Consider the following 26,835-nt stretch of genomic DNA (forward strand, 5'->3'; position numbering starts at 1 on the left):
TAATGGTTTGTGGGAGGAGAAAGCCCACGTTTCTCCCACAGAGCTGCTGGTGGATTGCAACCCCATGCATACCCACAATGCCACGGGGACTTCTATATTTCAGTACGGATCGTGAAAATTCATTTGGACAATTTGTGTTTTCTGCCATAAGAGATCACTTCCAAATGGCCCTGACCAGTTGATTGCAGTTCACTGAGGATGTTTATTTTCAAACATTCCATTGCGTATTTAATACCTTCTAATTTTCCTAACAATACATTTTATACACTTCACATTATTGGCTATTCATGGATGTTTGCAGCTCATTCTCATTGTGAGCAAATGAAAGTCCCCCGAAGCTGTGTACTTCCTCCCCATCATGAAGGCTGACTCTGCTTTGCGGAGGAAGTTTCTGGAAAGGGCGTGGCGGCCACATCTGGCCTCCTCTGGCTACTGAGGGGACAGGAGAGTCCAGCTCCACAGCAGCCCCAGGCTGATGGCCCAAGGCCCCTCTTCTTTGTTTACTCCATCGGATGCCAGTAGGTTCCTCTCACATACTCCTTTTATTTCTTTAAGCTGTGCTCAGTAATATGTGGCAGTGACCACACAGAATGCACAGACAACAATCAAACTTATGGGGGCTTATTAGGGGAATGAACAGATTACCACAGCCGGGATCAGGAAACATTAAGGACATAGTCATCGGTCCACAGCAAGCCCACTCCTCAGCCAGCATCCAAGACTCTCTGGTCCTCAGCCTCTTCGCTCCATGGTCCATTGGCCTCTGCCTCTGTGGGCCAAGAGGCCAGCCCCCTGCTCTGCCTCGCAATCTCACAGTCTCGGCACTGCTTCTCCGCGCTGTCTCATGGTCTCCTTGCCTGGGCCCTTGGTCTCCAAGTGGCATGGAATCTGCTGCCTCTGCCATTTCAGGTAGAGACTTTGAAAGCGCTCCACAGGTGGGTCTTCTACCTTGATGGTCCTGAGACTTCGCTCTGTTCTTGCTTCGAAGGTGGCTCTCTTATTTGCAGAAGAATGGCAACGAAAACTGACCATCAGCTTCTACTTTTTCACACACCCTATTTGCATGGTTCCACCCAACCCCTTGAATGGAAGAGAAATGGATGGAAGTCACGTTAAGAACTTTCACTTTACCACAAAGCTTTTCCTCAGTCATAGTCTCAGAGCCTGCCGACCTGAGAGGCTCCTCTCCCAGCGTGCCATGGGACAAAGTTCCACTGCTGTGCCTCGGTTTTCACCGGCTGCTGTTTTCAGAAGCAGATTGTCACGTCCTTCTTCCTGGTCTGTCTTAGTCTAGAAGCTCCACTGAGACCTATCTACCTTGGGTGACCTTGCTGGCATTTGGCACAATGGTGGCAAAGTTTTGAGCATCTCAAAAACACGCAAGCCACCATAGTACAACAGATTGGCAGATGAACGGTGACACGTGACGGTCCACATAGTACGGGTCACATCCGTTCTGTTATTATAAGGAAAAACATGAATGGTACTAAATTAGGTGCATAATCCTTTACCTGCAATACTGAATTCCAAAAAGTTCTGAAAACGAATTTGGTGTAAAAAACCCAGGCCTGAGCTTACCCGATGAGCTAAGATGCGTAGTCTTATTTTTTTCCTTTTTAAAAATCTCAATATAACTAATCAGGCTTCACTGCAGAAAGATTTACATGCTTGAATATGGTATGTGTCCCTAGACTCCACCGATGAGGTTTTGTAATATAGATTGTCAATCAGAAGATCTTTTAAAATGAGAGAAATTTGCACTCCCCAAGTATATATGGCATCAAAAGCAGACAAAGGGGTATGCAGACGCACCTTGTTGGGAAATCAAGCAACCATAGTCTTTGCTCTTTGGAGTTTGTAACACTATTGACGCCTCCCCCCCGCCCCTTATTAATTTATCTTCTGTTGTGTTAAATATCAGTATACGTGTTGTCAGGTGCTGTCAAGTCAGAGCTGACTCACAGTAACAACAGAACAATGCGCTCCCCGGTCCTGCGACATCCTCACAATTGTTATGTTTGTGCTTACTGTGGCGGCCACTGTGGCAGCCTATCTGCTTAAGGGGCTTCTTCTTTTTCACGGCCCCTCGACTTTCCCAAGCGTGACATCCTTCTCCAGGGACTGGTCTCTCCTGACAACACGTCTTCAATTCATGAGATGAAGTCTCAACACTCTCGCTTCTAAGGAGCCTCCTGGCTGTACCTCTTCCATGACAGGTTGTTTGTCCTTCTGGACGGCCATCATACTTTCTCTGTTTTCCACCAATATCATAATTCAGATGCATCAATCCTTATTCATTATCCAGCTTTCACACACTCATCAGGCAATTTAAAACACCTGGGCTTCAATCAGGCACACCTTAGTCCTTAGAGTGACAACCTCGTTCCTCAGAGTCTTAAAGAAGTCCACTATGTCCATTCAGTGTGATACGCTGTTTGATTTCTTCACTGCTGTTGCCATGAGCAATGAGACTGGCTCCAATCAAACTGAAATCCTTGACAGCTTCAGTCTTTTCTCCATTTATCATGATGTTGTCTACCGGTCAGGTTGTGCGGCTTTTGGTTCTCTTTACATTGAGTTGTAATCCATACTGACAGCTGGATGCATACATCAGCATATGTAAACTGATCTTATTCATTTTATATACAGATTTTCCACCATAGGCATGTATCATCATTTGTTTAAGAAAGGATGTTTCTTAACATCATTTTTCACATTTCTTCACTCTTAAAATGAACATCATCTAACAATGAAAAACTCTACCTATATTTTGGCAAGGTTTCCTTGTGTGTGCGCATGTTCCATTGGACACATTTCCTGGCAGTGATAACAGGTTGGGATTTCTTTTTGGAGTGATGAAAATGTTCTAAAAGTAGATTGCAATCATGGCTGCAGACAATGAATATACTGCAGCCCGCCCAGTGGAATACTCCCAGTGGGCCTCTCCTGGGGCACGTGAGCACTATTTCAATGCAGTTGTTGCGGGCCTCTGGGAGGTGCAGGTGGTTAAGGGATTGGTTGCTAAATCAAAAGATGCCAGAGGCCCTGAGGACGGGAAGACTGGTGACCTAGTGCTACTCGGACTCCCACAGGATTGCCACCAGTCAGCACTCACTCAACAGCCCCTGGCATTCACCAGGTGAAGAAGAGGTATTCACTGGTAGGTGGGAGACGAGAGGAACACTCTTCTACAAGGTAGCACACGAGTCACCCACTAAGCCCCCGTAGCTGTGTCTGCATGTGTACTTATGACCACATGAACACGAAGAAAGAAACAGAAGGGTGGAAACCAGGCTGTTTCTGGGATACCTGAGGGGTGGGGGGCGGTGATGGTAAGGTGCACAGGGAGGAGAAGGTCACATTCCCTCCCCTCTCCCCAACAAAAGGAAATAAAGATACACCTGTTAATGTATAACATATAACTGAACTAAACTACTTGTAACACGATTCCCACTGACATCAATTTAACGTGGCGTGTGTGTATGTGCGCACAGAAGTGTCTGAAGGGAGAGAAGCAGAGTATCGATGGCAGTCTCTCTGGACGGTGGTCTTCAGGTGGTTTTAATTTTTCTCCCTCGGACTTTCTGTATTGTTCTAAACTTTTCTGGATAACTATAAACTTACAACTTATACATTGTCGTTGGGTGCTCCAAGCCATTTTCCCCACTCCCAGTGACCCCACCAGAGAGCAGAACGAGGTCAGGGTTTTCCAAGCTGAAATGGCTACAGGAGCTGGTGGCTGCATCTTTCTCCGGAGGGCCGGAGAGCAGCCAAATGCTTAACTGTTGTGCCACCAACGTGCCACCTTAACTATAATCACAGGAAGGTTGTTTTTATAAGGAAAAGAGTATTGGCCTTTTTTAAAGCAAATGTTCTTTGAAAGAAAGCACTCTAAGCAGCCATCTATCTGTTTTGTATTAAGATGGCAGGCATCTAAAAATGTCTTCTATGGGGCTCTGAGGGGTGGCTATCCAGTTTCTTAGAAGCATGGAAATTTCAGTACTTTCTTAGGAATACCATTCAAAGATACAGGCTCTGCTAGGTGTGGTTTCTGAATCTCTGATCCCAGATTAGTATCTCTCAACTGGGGAGTGGTACTTAATCTTGAGTAAGTATACTCTTTTGCCAATAGGAAGGTACAGTCATTCTGGGATATAGGGCGTAAAGTAAGGACAGATCAGAGTTAGGCAACTTGAGGCATGTAAAAGATATACATATATATTAATAAGAAAAAGCAAAGCTAAAGTACTGTGTTTTTCTGAGCTTAATAACTGCTTTCGGTCATGATTTGGGGCTTAGTTAATTGAATCATTGTTTGCAAAGTAAGGATTTGGTTTACAAGCCATCCAGTAGCAAAATACAAATTGAGAGATGGAGTTGTTAAAAGGGACACATGACCCAGTCTGGAGCAACTGAGTGCACTGTGTTGCTTCCCCTCCTGGGATCCACCCATGAGAACATGGGTGCTCGAAGCAGGCGGCCTGCCTTGTCCAGAGTCTCAGCTCATAGGTAAGGGCCCCTTGGACACTCAGCGTGGGATATGTTCAGATATATTCATCTCCTTTCCAAGACTCTTCTAAAATAGTCTATAAGACACATTTTTTTCCTTAAACAGCTTTTTAATTGTAAACTAGGCTGGGGTTTACATTCCAGATCACCAAGTTTTATAGGATCCATTATTTAAAACAAACAAACTCTTTTCTAAAATCCCACTAATCCTGCCTTTCAGAGACCTGTTTTTGCTTGACTTGGAAGGCACTGCTAAAGGAGCTCCTGGTGGCATCATTTTAAGTGCTGGGCGCCTAGCTGGAAGGGCTGCACTGTGAGCCCAGGCGCCTCGCTGCTCTGCGGGAGACCTGCACCAGCCGACAGTCACAACCCCAATGCCTTACAGGCAGCTCGACTGTCCTACAGGGGTGAGGTTTTTGGTTTGGGTTTTGTCCTTTCAAAAGAGTCAGTACTCTGGATACTTCTACACTGGTGAAGGGAAATACATTCTCCGGGAAATCTACAGACACCAATAGCCATGCACCACTGACAGAAATGCCGGACTGTTCTTCATCTGAAGGTGCTCAGAAAATTCATGGAAAAATAGACTGAAAAGAGAACCACATTTTTCCCCCATGAATTTTTTGAAGCCCTCATCATTTCCCCAACTTTCAAGACTCCGTTGTGTCTTTGCAGAAAAGATCATGCAACTGATAGTGGATTTTAGCCCCCTCTAGAATCCATAGAAGAGTTTTGAGGAAATTACAAAGGATGACCCAATACCCTCCCAAATGGCTTCACGTTCTCCATTACGCAACCATTCATTAACCCGCATAGCGGCCATTGATGCCCTGTCCTAGCAGAGGGATGGAGAGTTGACTAAAGCTAGGTTGTAGCTTATAGCCTAGAGTGAAGAGGCCGAGAGGGACACGGACAAATTCAACAGAGCTGGCCTGTATGGAAGGTGGAGCAAGAACTGATACACACTCCAGAAGCAGTATTTGAGGGTTACACAAAGCAACACAATAAGGCAGTCCCCAAAAGGACTTAGAAATGTCAGTTTTCCTTGTTGGCCTCTCCTTACCTGTAATTATTTCTCAATGCATAGCACCACACCTGCCATCGCAAAAGAAACAGGTCTTTGTTGCTAAGAGGTTTTCTAAAAATGAATGTCACTTTATCTTTTGTGAAAGTCCTTGGGTAGAAAGAATTTTTTTGTTGTTGCAAACTTGGCAGAGTCATTCTGAAAATTACCTGATAATAAAATGACTTCGGAAACCCAACGGAGAATTTCATAGGGATAATGGCAATTCCTCTTTTCTTCCAATAATGCTGCTGGTTAAATTCCTCAACAGCCTTTCTCCGGATATAGTAGGATGAGTTCTCCAGACATTTCTCCCAGCAACTTCTCAAATTCTTCGGATCAAATTCTTGCTTGTGAATGGTCTTATCAATTTCTTTGTACATGTTTAGCTCCCTAACCTGGGGGAAGAAAAGACCAAACTTCACAACAAGGTCCACGAAGAGCAAATCTGCGACGGAGATGAATCTTTTGATAATTCTGGAATTCACCAGTTAAGAATTTTACTGAAAGCAAATCAGACCTGTTTTGAGAACGGAAAGACTGGATTTTTGTCTGTGAATTAACCCTTTCTTGATTACCAAGCTCTTTCAAGTTACCCTTTCTGGCGGCAGGCTGCACTTGGTCGCCACGGCGGTCATCCAGGCTTCGGTTACAAATGCTCCCTGAGGGAACCCAAAGCCCCGGAAGGCTGTATTGGATGGCAAATTGGTCTTGCAGGCACGTCCTCGGACACGTAGATTGGGAATTTTATAAGCGTTTTCCAGTTTGAGCAAAGCGTATTTTATTACCTGAAAAAAATTCCAAGGTGAAAGTGAATTAAAATAAGGAACTCTGGGTTGATATCATCTTCAGCAAGCACTAATGAAATTCTCTAAAGCGTCCTCGTGGTGCACCAGGTCAGCCCTCAGCTGTTAACGTAAAGGTGGGTGGTTCACACCCACACAAAGGTCTTGCAAGCCCCCGAGAAGGACCGGCCTGGTGAACGGCCTCGTCAAAGGAAACCGATGGCATCATTTCACTCTGTCACGATGAGTCAGAATGGCTTTGATGGGCCACTCACCAAATTCCCCTTCCAGCCAGGAGACCTTGCAGCCCTTCGGAGAGGTGTTCCTCTATTCACTTCTCACAGGCAACTACAGCGAGGGGCCTCCCACGTTTCCTGACTAACTACTTGAGTGACCAACTGTTCATTTGAAGTTATAGGCATTTTATTTCTGTATCTGTGTTTATATATGAGAAATATGAGATGAGAAATGTTACTGTAATGCACACCAATCAATGCTCGGTATTTAACATGCAAACAACTTCATATTAGCATTAAACAAATCTAACACCCTAAAATAAATGTTATCACGAGCACTCCGGCTTTTTACTTTCCCTTAAGCTACAGACTTCCAACCATTAAATATTTCCTGTGATGTTTTCCCTTTCTTTTCCATACACAAGTCCTGAAGTTTTAAGAAAAGTCCAAAATTTCCGATAATGGCCTGATCAGAAAGGTCCAACTGCTCCGTGCCCCTCCACTTTCATGATTCCGAGACCTGGAGAACTGGATATTGCCCGGCCACCCCTGCCAATTGCTTTTAAAGTGATCACATGAGAAGGTTCCGGGAGACGGGAAGAGAAACTCGGAACCGAACGCAGTGCCATAAATCCAGATCAGGCTTACTGGAATCCCTGAGACTGGCCCTCAGTCACCCTTCAGGCCTGGACAGACTCACGCTCATTATCTGACTTTCAGCGAGACAATAGACAAGCCTGTTAAGGGAACGACAACACTAGTGAGGTGTACGCTCCTTCTAAAACTCAACCGTTTTTCTCAGATCAAAGGGGCAGCATTTATCCAGGGACAAACTTCAGGAAGCAGGAAGGATTAGGAACACAGGAGAGTGGAAGTGGGAAACACAGAGAAGAAATGAGACAATGACACGCAGCCAAACACGTATGAATCGTTGAATAGAAAACTGATTTGCTCTGTAAAACCTTTACCCAATTAAAAATAAAAAGTTTAAAAACCAACAAATAAAAAGTATACGTTGTGCCAATGACTTAGCAGAACCAGCTACTCGCTCCTAAATCCCTGAGTCTGACTTCGGTGCAAAAAAGAGGAGAAAACCCCACTGTACCCAATGGGTACAACCATGCCCAACCGCCCAACCTGGTTTTGGCGATCGGGCACATGAGTGCTTTCTGGGGGCAGAACAACGCCTGCCCTCTTCCCATGCACTGCAACACACGCTGGCTCCTCAGATTAGAAAATGTTTACTTTGAGCATCAAAACCACAGGTCTGGGTGTTGTAAAGCCATGGCTGGGTGAGTCATGATATTTCCATCTATTTCATCGGTAAGTGAAGTGGACTGTGGCTTTTTTCCCTCTCTTTTTATGTTTAAAATGAACTTGTGTGTCATTAAAGATGCCAAGTCCACTTCAGATTTACTTTTCCTCCTTTTTTTAGCCAATATTTTGACTAGAAGGGTAAGGGATCTGGAGGTTTGGGGTTTCCCCCTCCCATGAAGCAGTTTGTTTTTTTTACTTTATTTATTTTTTTATATATTTTCTGTTCTAGGGCTTGCTAGAGAGCAAAGGTGCATCTCCCAGTGAGGTGACCCATCGGAAAACTAGTTCAGAAGCTTCTAAGTAGGCAGAAACATGTGGTGGAGGTGGATTAGAGCCAAGTAGGCCAGTGATGTCGTCATCTATTGTCAAGGGGATTAGACTGTGAATGAAAGGGGCCTTGTGTGGGACTCCTGTAACTTTGAAACAGGAGGCTTTGTAGATGAGGCTGCGGCTCCAGGGAGCGAGGAAACGCTGGGAAGTGTGTGCATAGTTAAGTTACCTGTGGCATAAACAGAAGAGGGATTTGCATGGGAGAGGTCCTACTTAACCTTTGTTCTCCTTCCAGATGCCAAGTGTATCCTTCCCTAGTTTAAACACATTTCTCTGGGGTGCTCTGGAAATCAAGGTGTAAGCATGATTAGTTCCTTCTGGAGACAGGGAAAATCTGTTTTATGCCTCTCCCTGAGCTTCTGCTACTTTTCTTTGGTTTGTAGACAATTCTTCAAACTCTACCTTCATCTTCACCTGGATTTTCCTCTGTGCTCTTTGTGTCTCAAATGTCCCTCTATCCTCTCTTAAAAGGACACCAGTTATTAGATAGAGGAACTATCCTAAATCCAGGATGATCTCATTCCAAGATTCTTAACTTAGGTACATCTGCAAAGACCCTATTTCCAAATATGATCACATCCACAGGTACCAGGGATTAGGAGTTAGAGATAACTTTTGGGAGGACACTATTCAGCTCACTAAGGAGTCCCTGGATAATATAAACAAAAGGTCATTAAATTTAAGTCCCTTAAGAATTGTCTTGGAAGACATATCTGGGAATCTGCTTCTGAAAGTTCACACAGCCTTGTCTATGGTCATACCACCTTTAATGTACCTGATCTTGTCTAATCTTGGAAGCTAAGCAGGATCGGGCCTGGTTTGCCTTTGGGTGGGAGAATGGTCACAGCCTGGAAAACTCTACTCAGTGGTGACCTCAAGGTTTGAAATCGACTCAACACCAACTTTCTTTTTAAAAAATGTTTGATTTACTAACTTACTATATTTCTTGATCCCTACTGGCCTTATCTAGGGTGAGGAGGTGGGAAAAGTAGAGGGATAGAAATGAGCGGTCCCCAAGTGTTTCTTTGTTTGTTTGTTTGGGGGTGGCACATTAAGACTAGAGTAGAAAATGAGGGCTTAGTATGCTCTGTGACAACATGCCCAAAAGCACCAGAGAAACCCAGCAGCTCCCTGGCGACCTCAGAGGCAGAGAGGTGGTGTTCTGAAGGTCCTCAAATCATCTTTGTTCACAACCGGAATTACATACAAGATGAGCATGAGTCAGTATAGACAACAGACCTGGTAAAGCAATGCTCTTAGAAACTGAGCTCACATTTACTCCATCATCACACATAACTGGAACCCTGGCTGGGTTGGTAGCCCACATACCATTTCGGATTCATCTGGTGTGCAGCCTCCATTGATGTGATATTCAATGTCTGCTGCCTCTATTTTCCCATTGTTCATAAAGCCAACCTATGAAGTATAAATGATATTTATGTCAGTGAGCCTGTGAAGTTCAAATGCATTTGAAGAATACAAGCAGGGCTCTTTTAGTTCTATTAAGAGCGTGGGCTGATGAGTCAGAATGCCTGGGTTTAAAGTCTGGTTTCACCATTTACTAGCTGAACAACTTTGGGCAGGCCATGCGACCTTTCTGGGCCCCAGTAATCCCCTGTGTGAAAATGGGATGAAATTCTTTCCTAACCTTCAATTTTTAACATGCATCTCAATCACTTGGACATTAACCAACACATGGCTGGGCCCCACCCAGCTCAATGAATGAACAGATCGCAGGAAATGGCGGCTCGGTCAGGGAAGTTTCTTAGACAGGTGATATTAGAACAAAGATTTGTTTCTATCTCTGTTGTTGTTCGGTGCTATTGAGTCAGTTCCAAACCATGTGGACAACAAGCAGAACCAATGCTGTTCGGTCCTGTGGCAGCCTGACAAGTTCTCCGAAGCTTGATCCCATTGCTGCAGCCATGGTGGCTGTCCTTCACATTGAGAGCCTTCCCCTCTTTTGATGCCCTTCTACTTTACCAGACAAAATGCCCTTCTCCCGACCACCTGTCTAATGTGTGTAAGATGAAGTCTCGCCATCCTTGACTCTAAGGAGCACTATGTCTGTCCTTCCTCCAAGAGACTTGCTTGTCCCCTTAGCAGTCCACAGTCCTTTCAATGTTCTCCACCAGCACCACAATTCAAAAGCATCAATTTTTCTTCAGTCTTCCTTATTCAATGGCTACTTTCACACACATAAACATACATACGAGGCCACTGAAAATACCATGGCTGTGTCAGGCACACCTTACTCCTCAAAATTTGCTTTGAAATATTCTGAAGAGATCTGGTACAGCAGATTTACTGAATGTAATATGCCATTTGATCTCGTGACTGCTGCTCCTATGAGAATTAACTGTGGATCCAAACAAGAAAAAAAACTTCCATCTTTTCTCCATTTATTATGATTTTACCTCTTTATCCCTGCAGAAGACTTTGGTCTTCTTTACGTGGAGTTGAATCCAGACCGGAGGCGGCAATCCTTGATCTTCATCAGCAAGTGCTTCCAGTCCTCCTCACTTTTAGTAAGCAAGGTTGTGTCATCTACACATGGCAGCTCGTTAATAAGCCTTCCTCCAATCCTGGTGCCACACTCTTCTTCGTATTCACCGGCTTATTTGATGATTTACTCAGCATACAGATTGAACAAGTATGGTGAGAGGGTATAACCCCACCACAGACCTGCCCCAGTCTCAAACCACGCAGTACTCCCTTGTTCTGCTCACACAACTGCCTCTTGATCTATGCGTAAGTTCGATAAGAACACAACTAAGTGTTCTGGAATTCCCATTCTTCTCGAAGTTATCCATCGTTTGTTATGATCTACACAGTCAAATGCTTTGGCATAGCCAGTAAAAGACAAATAAACATCTTTCTAGGATTCTCTGCTTTGAGTCAAGATCCATCGGACATCAGCAATAAGATCCCTTGTTTCACGTCCTCCTCTGAAGTCAGTCTGAATGTCTGGCCGCTCCTGACTGTCAAAGTACTGCTGCAACCGCTGTTGGATTATCTCCACAAAATTATACTTGCATGTGCCATCAGTGATCTTGTTCTATAATATGGGCATTCAGTTGGGTCATCTTTCTGTGGAATGTATACAAACATGGATTTCTATCAATCAGTTGCCCAAGTAGCTATCTTCCTAGCTTCCTGGCAGAGGAGTCCAGTAAGTGCTTCCAATGCATCCTCAGTCTGTTGAAACACTTCACTTGGTATCCTATCTATTTTGGAAACTTATGTTTGGCTAATGCTTTAAGTATAGCTTCAACTTTTTCCTTAAGCACCAAGGATTCTTCTTCAAGATTTTTATGCTTGGACATGGCAGAATGTTGGCCACTTCTTTCGGGGACAGCGAGCCCATGTATTCCTTTCAACTTCTTTTAATGTTTCTGGCACTATTCACGATTCTGTCCGTAGAATCCTTCAATATTGCAACTTGAGGCTTGAATTTTTTTCTTGACTTCTTTCCGTTTCAGATATGCTGAGCTTGTTCTTCCTTTAGGTCTTTGCATGCTTCAGTATAATATTTTATTTTGTCTTTTTGAGCTGCCCTTTGAAATTTTCTGTTCAGCTCTTTGACTTCATTGCTTCTTCCATTTGCCTTAGCTAATCTATGATTTAGAGCAAGTTTCAGAGTCTCTTCTGACACCCTCTTTGACATATTCTTCCTTTCCACTCTTTTTCATGACCTTTTGGTTTCTGAATGATATTGTGGATGCCCCCCCACAGCTCATCAGGTCTTCCATCATTACTGTTCAAATATATTCTTGAATGTTCTCAAAATTCAGGTGGGATGGACTCAAGGTCATATTTTTGCTCTTATGAACTTACTTTAATTTTCTTCAGCTTCAACTTGAACTTACTGATGAGAAATTCCACAGTCAGCCACTGACCTAATTTTAATTGTTGATATTGAGTTTCTTCATCGTCTCTTCCCACAGATATAGTTCTAATCCATAAGGCTGTGGAAATCACTCCAAAGTTTGTATATTTGAGTTGATAAATCTCTGGGTGAGAATCAATCGCTCTCTTTGACAGAATGAAGTGTCCTGGTATTTGTGATGTAAAAGATACAGCAATCTGATTTCGGGGGTACAGATATTTGAAACTGAAAGTTAGTTGATCCCTTAATTTGTCTATCTTATTTGTAATGACCTTCATATCTACTTACCTTGTATTTCCCAAGAAGTGGGTGGCGTCCTCCTGTAATTAACATGTCATCCCCACGCTCTAGAATAAAACGGATTGGGTGACCAGTTCTGAAGAGAAAAAAACAAAAAGAGCCCCATCATTTTCAGAGATTTGCGATTGAGTGGTCAAGTGTGTGGAATATTTCAGGAGCCCCTGACCGCTCAGTGAAGATACAAGAAGAGATTGTCCCAGGAAGGATCACCCTCTGTCATCAAGTCGATTCTAACTCACAGCATCTCTGTCACAGCAGACCTGCCCCATAGGGCTTTCAGTTCTGTAAATCTTTATGGGAGCAAACACCTTCATCGTTCTTCTTTAGAGCAGCGGGGTGGGTTTGAACTGCCACTTTTATGGCTAGCAGCCCAGTACTTAACACACTATACCAACAAGGTGCCTTTCCTCCTGAAGGAAAACAAAGCCAAAACCCAACTCACTGCCATCAAATGGAGTTCACTTTACAGCAACCTGTAGGACAGAGTAAAACTGCTCCTGTGGGTTTCCTAGACAGTAACTCTTGGGAGTAGAAAGCCTTGTCTTACTCCTATGGAGTGGCCGGTGGCTTCAACCTTCTGATCTCATAGTTAGCAGCTCAACTTGTAACTACGCCTCCTGGACTTCTAGGGAGCTATACATTTCTTGCTTTTATGAAGCTATTTTTATGTCTAAGAAGTTCCTTTTATCTTGCTCGCTCTTAGGAGTCGTGATAGACTATGCTCTGAGGCGCTTGTTTTGTACTGACTGAACCACCAGTAAGTTGGTAATTTAAACCCTCTGATGTCTGAGGTTTCTGTGATTCATTTATTATGCTTCTAAGGACCTCATTCTTCATTATTCTTAATGACATTTATTTATTGTCAGCTGACCTCCAAGTTAATTTTTTACTTTATTTTTTATTGTGATTTGGGTGAGAGTTTATAGAGTAAATTGGTTCTCCATCAACAACGCACACACGGTTTGTTTTCGCATTGTTTGCAGTCGTTGCACCATAATAGCAACGACTTCTGGGAAAAGCCCACACACCCCTGTTTACCACCCCCCTCTCTTTCTGATCCTCCCAGCTTTCCGAGCTTTCTCCAGGGCAGAGGCTGATTGTTCTAATGAGTTCTTGTTCTCCCTAAAGGTCACTTGTTTGCCTGAAAGTTGAGCCACTGGGGTGAGTTCAAGTGCAAACTTGCAGGTATCTGAGGGCCATGGTCTTGGAGGTTCTACAAACCTCTGTTTTAACCATAAGCCTGCTCTTTTTGATGAGTTTTGCTTCACATTTCTCATGTACTCTATGCAGGGCCTGCAAATATGGCCCCCTTTGCAGTGGTTGGTAGTGGTATCTGGTTCTTCTCATCTCAGGGCTATGTGCCTGAGGTTTGCATAGGTCACATCCAGACTACTGCAATTGTTCAAGGAATCGTCTTTGGACACTCTCTTCTTTAATCCATTCACATAAGAGCAGTAGAGGCTACCTTGCATGGCAGAAGCATCTCTTCGACTGTGCCTCCCACACTTAGAAACCGGTGGTGGTTCCTTGGGTATAATGAGACCCACACTTCTCTTCCTTTAATATTTCCCTGAGGATTACTTTCTTTTATAAGCACTTAAGGTCACAGTCCACCCAATTGGGGTTGGACTACTGAAACTGGACACTTGCCTGATTGTCTTTGTAATTTTGTTCTTTTCTGGAAAGTGGTGTGTGCTCATAACCCCTGGATATGCAACCAGAAGCTTGGTTTCATGAGAACAGATCTGGCCTCTTTTGGAAAGACAGAATTTGGAATATGGTCCTTCCAGCATCGTATTGGTCTTCTGTTACTAGTTGTGTAAATCAGTGATGGTTACAGTTCAAAAAGCATAATTAATTTTGTGCAATAGATAATGTATACATACATCACAAAGCTCAAAAAGCTAAAAGAGGAATTCAATAAGGAATGCCACTCCCTGCCCTGTTCCCCAACCATATAGGCGTTTCTGGAAGTGCCACTGTCAGTACGTTCTTGAGTAAAATTAAATGCTAAGTACATTTAATTTTTGAGATGTTATCAGATATCCTCTCACTCAGAAGATATTAAATTGCCTGAGAACCAGGTCTAAATATTCTTACCCCTCCCCCTAATTTCTAAATCATATAGGGTTCTGCCCACGTCTTAGTAAATACTGCTGATGAAACAAATGTGCCCATCTCATACGCTTAATTCCTTTGCTTTCCGAGAAACCAGAAGACCTTTCGGGTCGGTAAAAGCAGTGTGATCATTGAAGTAGAACGCAACGTTCTGACACTCTTCGGTAGGTAGAAGGCATGAAGAGAAGAGTGCCCAACTTTGTGACACATGGTAGTGCTTCAAGTTTATTAGCCCTGGACGGTAATGGCTACCACTGCTTGTCAGTCCCTTCCTCCTCGGCCTGGAGCCTTGAGAGCCTCTGGAGAGGCCTCCCGGGTGTTCGCCTGATGGGGGTGGAGGGCTGCGAGAGAAAGGCGGAGAACCGCACGTCCTAGGCACACTTACTTGTTTGCCGCAACAGCTGCCATTGCTGCGAAGGATGCAGGCTTGCTCACTTTTCCGCCAAAGGCCCCCCCAACTCTTTTCACATGGCAATTGATCCTGTTCTTTGGCACACCCAAGGTATGAGCCACCATTTCCTGTAAATGAATCAGGGGTTGGTTAGTAAGTGACTCAGAATGTGCATGATAAACCAGGATCTTATTTATCAAAATAGGAAATCCTATTTTTTCCCTATTACCCAGCATTAAAAAATAATTGTCAATTGGCGGGGGAGAGGGGTACTGGAGAGACTGCTATCTATAAATGAGTGCAAAACCTAAGTTGAGGAAATCCATTGCTATCGTGTTTATCCCATTGCGAGGGGCGCCAAGGGAAGCACAATGAGCTCGTTCTCCCTCCCCTTGGCTTGGCTACCTCGGGAGTCCCTCAAGGGGTCACCTGACGCTCCGGCTTCTTGAACATTAGCGTGGTCGTGTGTAGACAGTCAGAGGGAGCTCTGCACCACCTGGAGGAAAGTCTTAAAACTGCTATATCGGGTGGGCAAGGCCAGTCAGCAGGGGATGTGATAGGCAGGGCCAGCTGCGTCTGGTGCCCAGCCAGTGGGCAGTTGCAGAAGCCTTGCAGCAGCACAGGGAGAGGAAATTTAAAGGAAGGTGTCCCCCAAGGTCAACTCAGATATCCATCCCGAGAGACTTGCTCCTGCTTTGCTGGGCAGAATCTGCACAAAAGCTGCCGCCAGTTCACACGTGGAGCGAGAGCTGGAGAGCGGAGCTGGAGGGCCCCTGGGTCCGAGGCCCTGGACGCAGCAGGAGGCAGTCTTTGTAGTGAGTGATGGGGGCCAAGCTTCTGAGGAAAATCCATGGGGGACTTGCAGTCTGTGAGAACTGAGAAGAATGGCTGCAGTGCGGAAATGTCGTGAATCAGATACACGCTGTCCACAGAGCGGTGTGGGCTCAGGAGGATAAGAATCACAACAAAACGCAGTTGCCCATGAGTGGATTTCTACATTTTTGGTGACCTCGTGTGAATAGGCTTGTCAATAGATGCTTTTTATATTTTCCTTGGAAGCAAATCTCTGGGACTTTCTTCTGAAACATCTCTAGTAGACTTGAACTCCCAACATTTCTGTTAGCAATAGAAGATGAAACCTGGTTCTATCTCCGGGGGGACTCCAAGGAAAACAATGGAAACACACACGAATCACATAGTGTTGGGGCAGAGAGATAAAATAAGGCGTGAGACCAGTCTTTTAGCTGCAACTGATTGCGGATATCAACTGTGGATCTGAGATGAATTAAAAAATGATTATCAGAGCACCACTACATGTAGCTTCTTTTTTATTTTCTAAAATGTTTAAAATGTCTGTCAACCGTAACTGGATTAATAGTACCTTGGGGTACGGCAGGGGGCGCTGGCGGGGAAGGGGAATGGCGAGCTGATAGCGATGAGGACAAGAAAGAAGAGAATGTTCTCAACCTGATTGTAGTGATGATTGTACAACTCTTCTTGATGCGAACGAACAATTGAATTGTATGATATGTTAATTACATGCCAATAAAGCGTGTGTGGGGAAATGTCTTTCAAGATTTAGAAATGCATCCCTAATCACGCGGTCTGAGAAAAATTAGAGAGAGACTTTGTATCACGCTCAATGTCAAGCATTTGGCTAACACAACCCAAGACCTGGCTTCCCAGGTTATCAATCCAGAAAGTGACCCCTCATTCGGAAGCTCACTGACTGCGACACCAGAAACAATCATTGGGAAGGACCCACCTGTGCTAACGCTGCATCCTGGCTTGACACATATATGTCCACTTCCTTATCTTCTGCCTTTGGGACCACAAGAACACTCTGAGTTTCCATATAAAAATGTTCCTGTCCTCCAAAGTGCACTTCCCCTGTTAAACACAACAAGCAGATGAGTTCTTTTTTTTAAGAGATATTTAATGAAAATATATTCAAAACAGAATTCAAAGTGTTTTGCTACATGGGACCACTACCATAGAGATAACATGGAGATGTCTATGTTGTATGGCAAGACTTTGCAGGCAGGTCTTATTAACCATTAATCACTGAACAGTTATGTGCAGGTGAAAAATCTCCCACATACTTGGCTTCATTTTTCTACATGCCGACATCAGTGGTGATCATAAATAGAAACCAATTATTATTAACTTGAGCAACAACTCAATCGTCAGATAAGGATAAAGTATGGGATGTTGAGCTCAGGAGGCATGTCTATCACAAAAGTGCCTGGGGGACCAGCTTTACCTATAGAGCAGATGGAAACTTGCGCTTCAACAGCACCTGCCCCGTCAGTCATATGTGCTCCTCATGTTCCCTAGACAGATTAACCCCCGCACGACAACATCGATATCTATTGAGAGCCCTCATTGAAACCCACAGGGACCACGGCTACAAAGAATGAATGGGTGTGTGTGGTGGAAGGAGGGAGAAAAGGAGAGAATCAAAACATTTTTTCAAATGATTTTATAAAAATTTAATCATATTTTGAAATGACAATATTTCCCCCTATATCCTCCTCCCCCCCACCCTTTCCCCCCTCTTTCTAGCCTCTGTGCAGCCTTCAAAGCCTACTTCATTTGCTGTCTTCAAGAAGTTGGAGATGGCACAGAAAAGTATCAGAGTATTGGAAAGGCTTGGTTTAGCATTGAGTGAACAATGCATAACTCTGTTTTGGATTAGATGGACAAGATCGTTAAAAAGGAGTTCTGAGCATAGCTCTAACTGTAAACAACCCGACGTCTGTAGAAAAGGCATCCTGGAATTATTAGATTCATTCAGTTTTCATTCTCTAGATGATAGAAGTTGGAGAATTTGAAAATAACTACAAAGGGAACTATCATTGAGACCCTTCCCTTAGGCTCCTCTCTCATGCTTTGCCTCTGCCTCTCTCTTCCCTCTGTCCTGAGTTTGCTGGCTGTTTCTCATTAATCAGTCGTATCACCGAGTCCTCTTCTCTCACTCCCCTTTCCTAATCGTTTTATTTGGAAACCACCTCCAAATCTCTGTGGAAGTAGGTGAGAGAAATGTCTTTGAAAAATAGTGTTTCAGATGTTATTTTCTCATTTAGTGTCTTCATGCAAAAACAAAACAAACAACAGAACCCCTGCTATTGCATGGATTCTGTCTCCGTGTGACTCCACAGGACAGAGATGAACCGCCCCGTGGGTTTCCAAGAATGTAAATCTTTATGAGAGTAGAAACCTCACCTGTCTCCCATGGAGCAGCGAGTGGTTTTGAACTGTTACCATGTTTAAATACTTAAACTACAATGTAAACCACACCGCCACAGTCTCTTCCAGATCCACATCTCTAGACCAGCTTTTCTAGGTTCCTGGATACCCTTCTGATAGCTTGTGGGCATTTCCCTGGGAGTGGTCTACTAGCCCCTCAAACTCCTCTCCTGCCAGTGTCCAAAGAAGTCATGATGACCCCAAGTTGTTAGTGACATCTGTTCTTCAGCCAACCAATCTCTAATGTAACTACATGCAAATAACCAATTAAATACGTCTTAGACTTTTGCTCTCACTTCTACCCCATGGCAGCACGGACGATCTTCCACTTGGCACACTGTAAAGACCTTTGGACCCCCCTATGGAGGATGGACTCTTCCCATGTCACACAGAATGGACTTCCAAGTGCACTAAAGGGCGACTTTGATCCTGGCCTCCTCTCTGCCTTGCAGAGTCTAGGAAACCAGTAAAAATTCTTTGCCCAAGGATGACTCCTCCTCTCCGAGCACAGTGCTATGGATTGTCGACCTCTCTACTTATTTCCAGAAGAACGAAGATGAGATCACTGCATCCAAATGCTATAGAACAAGCATCATTGACTAACATTGCATTAATGTCCACAGACCCCCCCCATGAACATGACTTAAACATTTACCTTCGATGATTTGATCAACAGATTGAAATGCCGCCTCAACGTTTCCTTGTTCTAATTTTTCCTCAGGTCCAATGAATGATCTGTGTTTTATTGCATCCTGTGAGCAACAGCACATAAAATGGTGTTACCAATGTAGCAGCTCACCCCAAGGTTTCCAGCAGTGCCCCTGTGACACTTGATGTGCACCATCACTCTCAGAATTTCTTAGACTGGCCCATTTTCAATAATATTGTTGCATTTCTCAGCGAAGTTATCATGACCAGGGAAAGTTCAGAAAATGCAACCACCATATACTGGAGTCCCATGATATGTATTGTTAATTTACCCTTGGCTGGGACTCCTCTCATTTCTTTAAGGCCAAACAGATCTATTATGGAAATGAGGTTAGACTAAACACTGTGGGCAACCATGTATACTTTAGAATTCTCCTCCTGCCTTCCATTCCTGGCCAGGAATTAGACGGGCATCTTAGAGAAGAATGCTTTAGGATTGTATATACAGAGACCTGTAAAGACACTAAACCTTTGTTTTTTATTTTTGTCAAGTGACTTTTAAAGTTCAGTCTTTTTTTTTTTTAAGATCCTTTTATTCGGGGCTCTTACAGCTGTAACATAACAATCCACACATCATTTGTATCAAGCTTATTCGTACATATGTTGCCATCATTCTTTTCTAGACATCTACTTTCTATTGAGCCCTTGGTATCAGCTTCTCTTTTTTCCTCTCCCTGCACCTCCACCCTTGTGACCGCTTGATAAATTATAAATTATTATTATTTTCACATCCTACACAGACTGCTCTCTCCCTTCTATTGTTTGTCCCTGGGGTGGTGGTGGTGGTTATGTGTTGTTCATTATGATTGGTTCCTCCTTCCTTCCATTCTCTTCCCGCCTTCCCCCTACCTTCCGAATATTGCTACTCCCATTCCGGTTCCTGAATTCTGTGAGGGGATGTCCTATTGTCTAGAGATGGGTTTGGGGTCTCTTCTTGGATCCCCCTCATTCTTAGCAATTTTTTTTGTTTGTTTGGGGTCTTCTGTTGCCTGTTACCAATTCCGTCAATGCCCCATGATCGCACAGACTGGTGTGCTTCTTCCAGGTGGGCTTGTTGCTTCTCTGCTAAATGGCCGCTTGTTTAACTTCAATCCTTTAAGCCCCAGATGATATACCATATATACTCGTGTATAATCCAATTTTTTCAGCACAAAAAAATGTGCTGAAAGACTAAGGGCGATACAGGGGACAGCACCGGAGAAACAGTGTGGGAATTGCACTGACCTGATCCCACCACACCGAGGCAAAGCACTGGGGGAGTGCAGCGGAACAGCAAGGGAATGGAGTGGCAAGGTCCCCAGGGAATGCTGAAAGTGGACTTTGGGGCCAGGGCGTGGTGCCCCAACAGACTGGACTGGAAAATGCTCCTAAGGGCCAGCAAACGATCCCTGAACTAACTACAAGCTTTTCTCTTGTGAAGTGTTTTGTTTTGTTCTTTGTCAGTGATTTGTTTTTGTTGCTTTGTTGTCTGGTTGTATACTGTTGCTTTGTCTTCCTCTGTCTTGTTTTCGTACATGTTAGTGTCTCCTGTCTGAATAGGACAGGCTGGATGAACTATCTGGAGGAAAAACAATGGGACCGACAGTTCCGGGGGGGATTTGGGGTGGGTGTGGGTAAGGGGGTAAGGAAGGGGTGTCAACAAACACAGGGACAAGGGAACAACATGGGACCCAAAATGGTAGAGAGGGGGGAGTGGCGGGCCTGGTGGGGAATGATCAAGGGTAAGGTTGCGTAGAGAAGAGGTATAGCTGTAGCCCAGGTTGTGACAGAGCATGGTAGTGGGGCAGGAGGAAAGTCAAGGGAGATGGAGGAAAGAGCTAGGAGTCAAAGGGCATTTATGGAGGTCTAGACAAAGACATGTACATGCAAATATATATATATATATATATATATATGGATGGGGAAATAGATCTATGTGTCTATATTTATAGGTTAAGTATTAAGGTGGCGGAAGGACCTTGGGCCTCTACTCAAACACTCCCTCAATGCATGAATACTTTCTTTTATTAAATTGGAACTCTATGATGCTCACTCTCCCGACACAACTGCTGAAGCCAAAGTGGGTGAACAAGTAAATGTGGTGAGGAAAGCTGATGGTGCCCGGCTATCAAAAGAGATAGTGACTGGGGTCTTAAAGGCTTGAAGATAAACAAGCAGCCATCTAGCTCAGAAGCAACAAAGCCCACATGGAAGAACACACCAGCCTGTGTGATCGAGTGGTCCCGAAGGGATCAGTTATCAGGCATGAAAGAACAAAAAATCATATCATCGACTGCACACCTCCATGATAGGATCGCTGAAGACAAATGGGTGCATAAGCAAATGTGGCGAAGAAAGCTGATGGTGCCCGGCTATCAAAAGAGATAGTGTCTGGGGTCTTAAAGGCTTGAAGGTGAACAAGCGGCCATCTAGCTCAGAAGCAAATAAGCCCACATGGAAGAAGCACACCGGCCAGTGCGATCACGAGGTGCCAAAGGGACCAGGTATAAGGCATCATGCAAAAAAAAAAAAAAGATATATGTATGTATATATATACCATATTGAATGAAGGGGGAAGTGCAGAGTGGAGACCCAAGGCCCAAGTGTCGGCCACTGGAGATTCCCTCACAGAGGGGTTTAGGAGAGGAGATGGGTCAGTCAGGGTGCGAGGTAGAACCGATGAAGAACGCAGCTTTCCCCCAGATCCTGGATGCTTCCTCCCCACAACTACCATGATCCGAATTCTACCTTGCAGGACTGGATAGGGCAGAGGTTGTACACTGGTGCATATGGGAGCTGGAGGCACAGGGAATCCAGGGTGGATGATACCTTCAGGACCAAGAGTGTGTGCGGCAATGCTGGGAGAGTGTAGGGTGTGTGGGTTGGGAAGGGGGAACTGATTACAGGGATCCACATGTGACCTCCTCCCTGGGAGATGGACGGCAGAGAAGGGGGGGTGGGAAGGAAGACTCCGGAAGGGGCAAGATATGACAAAATAACAATGTATAAATTACCCAGGGCACATGAGGGAGGGGGGAGGGAGGAGCAGGGAGGGAGGGGGCGAAAAAAGAGAACCTGATGCAAAGGGCTTAAGTGGAGAGCAAAAGCTTTGAGAATGATTGGGGCAGGGAATGTGCGGATGTGCTTTATACAATTGATGTATGTGTATGTATGGATTGTGATAAGAGTTGTATGAGCCCCTAATAAAATGTAAAAAAAGAAAAGGGGGGGGGAAGAAAATGATTAGGGTAAAGAATGTACAGATGTGCTTTATACAATTGATGTATGTGTATGTATGGCTTGTGATAAGAGTGGTACAAGCCCCTAATAAAATGTTTTTTAAAAATGTGCTGAAAAACTGGGGTTCGGCTTATACATGGATCAGTGGTACCCCAGTGAGGTGCAACATCTCGTGGGTGATTGTCGTTCCTCCGCTGTTCATTCAAAGCCCCGCTGACACTGCAGGGCTTTGAATGTTTGTTTACTCACATCTAACCAATCAGAGCCATCCTATGATGTGGATGGTTCCAATTCACAGAAGCACCCGTAGTGATTCACTTACCCCGGCAGCTGAACTGGTAAGGATGTGCCTGTGGTTGTGCTCTGTCTCTCCCCTCTGGTCTCTGTGTTAATTCACACCCTGCATTTCCCACCCTAGGCTTATATTCGAGTCAATCAGTTTTTCTGGTTTCCCAGGTAATAATTAGTTACCTCGGCTTATACTCGGGTTAGCTTATACTCGAGTATATACGATATGTTTTGATGGCTGGGCACCATCAGCTTTTTTCACATTTGCCTATGCACCTATTTTGTATTGAGTGATTGTGCCAGGAGGGTGAGCATCCCAGAATGCCAGGTTGTTAGAACAAAGTGCTCTTGCATTGAGAGAGGGCTTGAGCATGAGGGACGGCCCAAAGTCTGTCCACTACCTTAATGGAACTTCAGTCTTCAAAACTTGACTGAATCGGAGTCTATGGGTAAAGCCTATATTAGAGGGGACATTACTTTATGTACATTTTAAGGGATAATTTTAAAGGTTACTTCCAAATATTTTCAAAATTAACTAACACATAATGGTTTAAAACAGAAACAATACAAATACATTTAATGATGAGTCTTGTTCCCACCCCATCCTTCTGTCCATTTTTCACCCATACCTGCCGTGGTGACTACGGTTACTCTCCCTCAGTCTCTCTCTTTTCCTCACTCTCTCTTTAAAAAGCTTTTTATTGTGAATTAGGTAGGGATTTATATTTTATAGCATCATTTTTTGTATTCAACAATTTAAACAACTTATCAAACCTCCCAAAAGCTTGTCCTACCTCTCTCTAATCTCTTCTCTTTCTGCAGAATATTGTCTTCCCCTTCCCCTTAGCTATGCAAGCAAATATGACTATGTACTATGACTCCTATTTTAATCTACCTTTTTGTACCCTTTTATTTTATTTATCAATAGAACGTATTGCTATGTACCAATTCTTACAGAACATCTTTACCTTTTTATATACACAACTTTCTAGAATTACATTTTATAAATACCTAGATAGACAATTGTGTGGTTTCCTGTTGTTAACTGCTATGAACAATACTGCAATGAATAACTTGGAAGACATATTATTTTGCACATGCACAAGCTAACATGAGAAATGAATTATCAGAGTGGAGTTGTTAGATCAAAGAATACAAGTATATAAGTTAGGAATTTTTATAGGTACTGTTAAATTCCCTTTCAAAGGGTCGTTACAAGTTATCCTCCCATCAGCAATACTCCTTGTTTCTAGGCATCATTACTTCTTAAAGAGATCAGGTCATTGTCTTTGCAGTGACACCCCCCCCACCCCCCAATTCAATGTTTGTCTTTTGACTATTGCATATTAAATTCTTGTTTTGCGACTTGTTATGTAATTGAATTTATCCATCATTCCTTTTATGGAATTTAGAGTTTGAGTCATAGACAGATGAGTACTATAAAATAATTCTCCCAGGGTTTCTTCTTTGGATTGTATTGTTTCATTATTGACATTTAATTTTTGATTCAACTTTATCCTGACTCATCTTGGTCCAGTGTAAACTAGGTTAAAGTTAATTCCTGATTTTCACTTTGCAGCTGACTCTCAGGTAGGACTCCATGGTATTCATTTGAGAACACACCTCCAGTTTCTGTCCGTGGGTCAGGGAGCAGAGGGGGGCTGTAGGATGTCCAACCTGGCCAGTGCAATGCTAAGAAGCCTCTCACGGTCTTTCCTCTAAGCAAGAGTATACCTCCCTCTCTGCTGGAGCTCTTGGGAATGTGTGAAAGGAATCACTACAATATTACCTTGGAAAGTGGCAGAAAGTGCAGAAAAAGAACAATTCATTTTTTTGGGGAATGAGCTGGTTTCAACTGGGGCAAGAGAAATCTCAATGGAACTGAAGAACCCAGGACAGTTGGAAAATGAGACAGGAGATAAATGAAACACATTTTGCACTTGTAAGTACTAAAATCCACCTAATTTTCTAGGATTCAAATGCCAAGTTTGGAATTGGAGCTTTCCCCAGTGGTTTCTCTCTTTAGTGAACCAAACCAAGCTCACTACCATCAAGGCAATTCTGACTCACAGTGACCTTATGGGACAGAATAGAACTGCTCCTGTGGGTTTCTGAAAAGATAACTCTTTGTGGGAGTAGAAAGTCTCACCTTCCTGTCAGAGTGGCTAGTGGTTTCAAATCACTGCCCTTGCAGTTAGTAGCCCTAAAATGCAACCCTGGATGCCATCAGGGCTCAGGTCCCTTTAGGGGAGCAAGGGCATTTCACTTGTACTAGAATGGTTACCCCATGAACAGGGAGGAACCCATTCCTAACCAGGAGCATCTGGGGGGTGACAGAAAGAAAGGCAGTCTGTGGTAGTTAGATTTTTTTGGCTCCCATAGGAATGAATATGTGGATCAGATTTAACCTGTCAATCAAATCACAGCTTGATTTGCTGGCTACTGAGATAAATGGCTTTCTGAGGTCGGAATCCTTCCCTCTCTCTCCCTGGTGATTGGATCAGTGCACTGCTGCCTGAGCTAGTCCTTTGCCTCAACTGTGTGCTGCGATACCTGTGGGGTGAGCCAACCCAAGGATTGGGTTGCAATGCTGTGCACCACTAGAGCTTGAGGTTCCACTGGAACCTGCTTAGCTACGTACACTGCTGAGCTACTGGTCTCAGCTACACCTTGACTTGTCATCTGCCTCCTGTTGCTGTCCTACCTTGCCATACCTGCTGCCTGCAGGCTGACTCTGCTCATGTTACCTGCAGGAAAATTCCACTGTCTGCTTCTTTGACTTTGGACCAGCAGCGGCGTGAGTTGAAGACCCTTCTGTGTGAACTAGTCCTGCTGTGTGAACTAGTTATCTCTTGTATTTCTTCTCGCTATATAAACCTATCCTTTTATATCTATGTAATCATAAATATCCTGGTTTTGTTTCTCTAGAGAACCCTGCCTAACACACAGCCCTTCCAGAATACGAGGAAGGATTAGGGGGACCAACGTTTTGGAATGGCTGGACCTTTTAGGATAAAACATACTGTTCACACTGTCTTATTGCCTCATCAGCTGGGTAATGCCACGCAACATGGAGTTTTACAAGTACCATGGTAACAACATGCTTTAGAACTTTCTGGAAACACTTGCCAAATGACCACAACATTGAGAAGGTTATCCATACCTGAATGCTTACAATCACAGGCTCCACATCTTCATATTCAATCTTCACCTTTTGGGTGGCCTGCTTGGCATGAGCATATGAATCGGCAGCCACCGTGCAGACAACCTGACCCACACAAGCCACCTGCAGAAAAACCAGGTCCAGAAACATGCTTGAATGGGTCCAGAATGTTCAATATACACCAATTTCCAGTGTGGGGCTGACACATCCTGAGAGGATGTGTGTGGAGTTGGGGATGTATGTTAGCTTGGCCACCACTATTAGCCTCTCAGCAATGAACTAAAAGCTCTACATCTCCATGTCTTCTACCTTCAATGGAGGTGTTCATATTAGACCTATCCTGAAACAATGTTGTTGTTGTTGCTGCCTGCTGTTGTATTGGCTCCTGACTCATGGCAAACTCCATACACAGAGGAACAAAATACTGCCTGGTCCTGTACAATCCCATGACCAATAGGATCTGACCGTATGACCCACAGGTTTTCACTGGCACATTCAGTTATCAAGTAGATCGAGCAAACCTTTCTTCCTAGTCCATCTTAATCTGGAAGCCCCACTGAAACATGTTTGACATCATAGAACTACATAAGCTTCCACTGACAGAGACGGGTGATGGCTGTGTGTGAAATGCATTGTCATGGACTTGAACCCTGGTCTCCTCCATAGGCGATGTGAATTCTACCACGGAATCACCAATGCCTTTCCAGCCAAAATTACTACAAATAAATATTCCAGAGTTGTTGGCAGAATGGCAAGTGATCATGTGGACAAAGCCAACTAGAAAATAGCCAGCACCGGGGATGAGCCGTGCCACTGTTACCAATGGCCTGAAGGAATCCCAGGCGCGGTGGACAGCCTACCTTGTCCTGCGCATACAGCCTTTCTTCTGCACTGCCATTGTCACCTGGCACATCCTGAGCTGTTATCACATCCACCACCCCAGGCGACGCCAGGGCTTCAGAAGCATCAATGGAACTGGGAAAGAAAATGGCAAAGGTGCAAAGTGACATGAGACATGTGGCCTTCTGATAGGTAAATTGGCTGGTGCAAGCTGTTAACATACTTGACTGCTAACTGAAAGGTGGAAGGTTCAAAACTCCCTAGAGGTTCTGAGAGAAAGATCTGGGTATCTACTTCTGGAAAAAAAAGAAATCAGCCATTGAAAACCCTAGTTCAACCCTGATAGTCGGAATTGACTCCCCAGCAGCTAGGGGAGGTGGTGATGGTAAGTCCCAGGAATGCTGCTGGAGGTCACGTGATTCCACCAGGC

At 44.1% G+C, this 26,835-nt stretch overlaps 1 protein-coding gene across 1 annotated transcript in view; it reads right to left on the minus strand.

Annotated features, from left to right (window-relative positions):
• Positions 1-26,835, minus strand: part of LOC142423839 (aldehyde oxidase 3-like) — a 118,841-nt gene that overhangs the window by 37,953 nt on the left and 54,053 nt on the right. Inside the window, exons 18-26 of the mRNA XM_075528950.1 lie at positions 26,426-26,540; positions 25,566-25,688; positions 18,843-18,939; positions 16,704-16,828; positions 14,933-15,066; positions 12,418-12,505; positions 9,570-9,656; positions 6,169-6,360; positions 5,743-5,970 (exon numbers count right to left, since the gene is read on the minus strand). Coding sequence (XP_075385065.1) covers positions 5,743-5,970; positions 6,169-6,360; positions 9,570-9,656; positions 12,418-12,505; positions 14,933-15,066; positions 16,704-16,828; positions 18,843-18,939; positions 25,566-25,688; positions 26,426-26,540 — 1,189 coding nt within the window. The remainder of the gene's footprint in view (positions 1-5,742; positions 5,971-6,168; positions 6,361-9,569; positions 9,657-12,417; positions 12,506-14,932; positions 15,067-16,703; positions 16,829-18,842; positions 18,940-25,565; positions 25,689-26,425; positions 26,541-26,835) is intronic.

Source organism: Tenrec ecaudatus, chromosome 13, assembly GCF_050624435.1.
Source record: "Tenrec ecaudatus isolate mTenEca1 chromosome 13, mTenEca1.hap1, whole genome shotgun sequence".
NCBI lineage: Eukaryota > Metazoa > Chordata > Mammalia > Afrosoricida > Tenrecidae > Tenrec > Tenrec ecaudatus.